Below are 2,948 nucleotides of genomic sequence, written 5' to 3' on the forward strand. Positions count from 1 at the left end.
ACAATCCTGCTAGTCTCCAATCCTTCTTCTCACGACTGAGTTCTCAGAGACAGAAGTTTAGAGGACAGGACCTTCAGTAACACTTTGTGTGGAAATGGAAGGAAAAGGCTGTCCCTAGTGCAGGAACCAAGGTCTCATCTCCCACCCCTTGGTCCTGTGCATTGATCTCTTCAGGGACCTTGATTATAGTCACAAGATATGTGGATTTAAGATTCAAATGGGAACCTGGCATGCTTTTCCTGTTGCTTTGGCTATAGGAGAAACCTTCAGAGTGAGCTGAGACCAAGGTCAATCTCATTGCCCAGAGGGTGTGAGAGTGAGACCAGGCTGGGGTGGGGAGGTTCTTGTCCCACTTCCCCACATGTCTGTGTCACTTGGGTTAATGAAAGTTGGTTTCACTACCATCAGAGGTGGCACAGTAATTGTCAGCCTCATCCCTGGCTTGGGCTCTACTGATAGTCAGGGTAGCCGTATTTCCCGAGTTGGAGCCAGAGAATCTCTCAGGGATCCCTGAGGGCCGGTCTCTATCACTGTAGATGACCAGCACAGGGGCCTGACCTGGTCTCTGCTGGTACCAGTAGGCATATTTATTTCCCAATTTATCTCTAGAGCAGGTGATCCTGGCCATCTGTCGCAAGGCCACTGATACTGAAGATGGCTGAGTTACTACATAGAAGGCCACGGTGCCTGCAGGGAGAAAAAAAGGGAGGTAGGGGATAAGGGATCTTCCCCAGGAGATAACTTGCCTCTTTCTGTGGATGAACTCCCCCACCCAATAATGGTTTGGATGATCTGCATGGATTCCCTAGGAAAATCCCCTTCAGTGAACCTCAGCCTCAGTGACTCACAGATTACTGGTTATGGGGCCTTTGAACAAACTAGAACACAGCTGCTCTCTCCTAGCGTGTGCAGTCCCTCAGGTTCCCAAATCCAGTGAGTACCAAGTGGGGGAATATCAGCCCCAGCATTCTCTCTTCCGGCAGCTGGTTCATGAGCATCCTGCCCATCACAGGCAGGACCCTGTTGAGATCAGAATCAGGGCCAATTTTGTCCCTGAACCCCAGAACTGGCCAGGTGGGTGGAACCCTTTGATAGTACCTGTGTAGTGAGCCAGGAGGCCAAGGAGGAGAGGGATGTTCACCTGTTTCTGCTTCCTGTGTCCCAGGCTGAACAGGTCCCCCCAGCCTCTCTTATCCCCTGGCTCAAGAAAGCTGCCTGGGATGCAAATCAGCCTGACCTAGGGGCTGCTGCTGAAGGAGCTTTGTGGTTTCCAGAGAAGGGCTCAGTCCCAAGGGACCCAAGGAGAGGAGGGGCAGCCATGCAGACTCATCTAGGCCCATGGATTATCTTTCATCTGCTCATTTTACAGTTTGTGTGGACACTTTTACCTCACACTATAACCTCACCTATACCTGAGCTGACCTAGAAATGCCAACTCAGAGGTGGGTCTGTTTGCATTTTTTTGATGCCATTCTACAGGTGACGTCAATAGGCTTTGCCATGTGTGGGTTCTGCCCCAGATCAAGAAAGCTGTAGAGTCAGAAAAAATTTATCCCCTGCAAAATGCACACATAATATTTTAAATGCCCTAAAAGGTGTGAAAATGATCTTTCCTTGATTTGAGCTCATTCTGCAGAGTGTAGATTCTGTCCTTCAATGTACTCAGTATGCAACCAGGGCAGGTTACAGATTCTATCTTGAAGAAATGTCTGACATTGACTGAGTTTTAGCACCAATGGCTTAGCAAGTGGCAAGTGAAGTGCTTGAACATGTGGCAGACAAACAGGAAAATTCTACCAAAGCTACATTGGAGATGACATGGAAAGGGAATTTGTCTATCAGCACCAAAGATGATGCTCTAGAAAAAAAGAACGCTTTTTTCTCCAGGCCTCAGGTCGTGGTCACTGATCCTCCCAGCATGTCAGTATCCTCCTGAGGCCCAGGCCTATCCCAGCCCTTAGAGGCTTTGCCAGGTGGCTCTCTGTTGCCCCTGGTGGCCTTTTCGCACTGGCTGCAGGAGGCTCAGGGGTCTCCGTGGTCCAGGGGTGAATTCAAAACCTGCAGCTCAACTCCCTGGTTCCCTGATTCAAGGATTTCTGGCCCCAGAGGAGGAACCCCTTTTTTCTGTGTGACCCCTGCCTGCCACACAGCCACACATGAAGGGCTCAGTTCCCATGAAAATATGAGCACACTCAATTGGAAGCAAAAGGGCAGAGCCAATGTGAGGCAACCCTGCACCTGTCTCTGGATGGTTGATCGTGAGGATGACCAGGATTTGGAACAGAGGATCATGGAGCTAAGGAATTGCGTGTCACTGATGCTGGCTGTGGGTGTAAGGCCAACATATGTCAGTTGCTACTGCACTAAACGGAGACAGGAACATCCAGCCAGTTAATACTTATTCAGACTCACTCTGGTTTTGCCTTTATTTCCTCCTGGGAATTCAGTGTGAACATGACATAGTCATGCCCTCAAAGTTTTCCCATCCTTTGGTCAGGCAGTGCAATAGGTAACTGGATCTTCACCACCATATCCCAGTGCTGTGTCTTCTATTTCAAAAATCTGATACTTATTTTCCCAGGTCCCTCTCAAGCAGGACTAACCGTGTGGCCCAGAGCTTGTTCATGGGACACAAGTGTCAGTTGGCTGAAGATCTTCTCAGCGAAATTTTCTTTTTGTGGAAAAAAGGAAAAAGATTGGATGTGTGCTGCATCCTTCTTCTTGAATACAGTTGTGATGGCTGGAGCTGAAGCAGCTATCCTGAGATCTTAGATCAACAAGGATGAAAGCTAATCCAATATCATTGGGATAATGTAACAGAGAGTTTGTTTTGTTTTGTTTTTCTTTTCTTTTTCTTTTTTCTTTTTCTTTTTTTTGGAGTTGGAGTCTCACTCTGTCGCCCAGACTGGAGTGCAGTGGCTGCTCTTGGCCACTGCAGCCTCGACCTG

The 2,948-nt window shown here is 48.5% G+C and overlaps 1 gene segment (V, D, J or C); it reads right to left on the minus strand.

The window, feature by feature from the left end:
* Nucleotides 1-379: 379 nt before the first annotated feature.
* The window catches only part of LOC103266163, a 10,270-nt gene continuing 7,701 nt past the window's right edge, over nucleotides 380-2,948 (minus strand). Inside the window, 2 exon segments of the V gene segment in view lie at nucleotides 380-687; nucleotides 1,099-1,215. Coding sequence covers nucleotides 380-687; nucleotides 1,099-1,215 — 425 coding nt within the window.

This window comes from Carlito syrichta, unplaced genomic scaffold, assembly GCF_000164805.1.
Source record: "Carlito syrichta isolate Samal-C Ts95f unplaced genomic scaffold, Tarsius_syrichta-2.0.1 Scaffold307034, whole genome shotgun sequence".
Classification (NCBI taxonomy): Eukaryota; Metazoa; Chordata; class Mammalia; order Primates; family Tarsiidae; genus Carlito; species Carlito syrichta.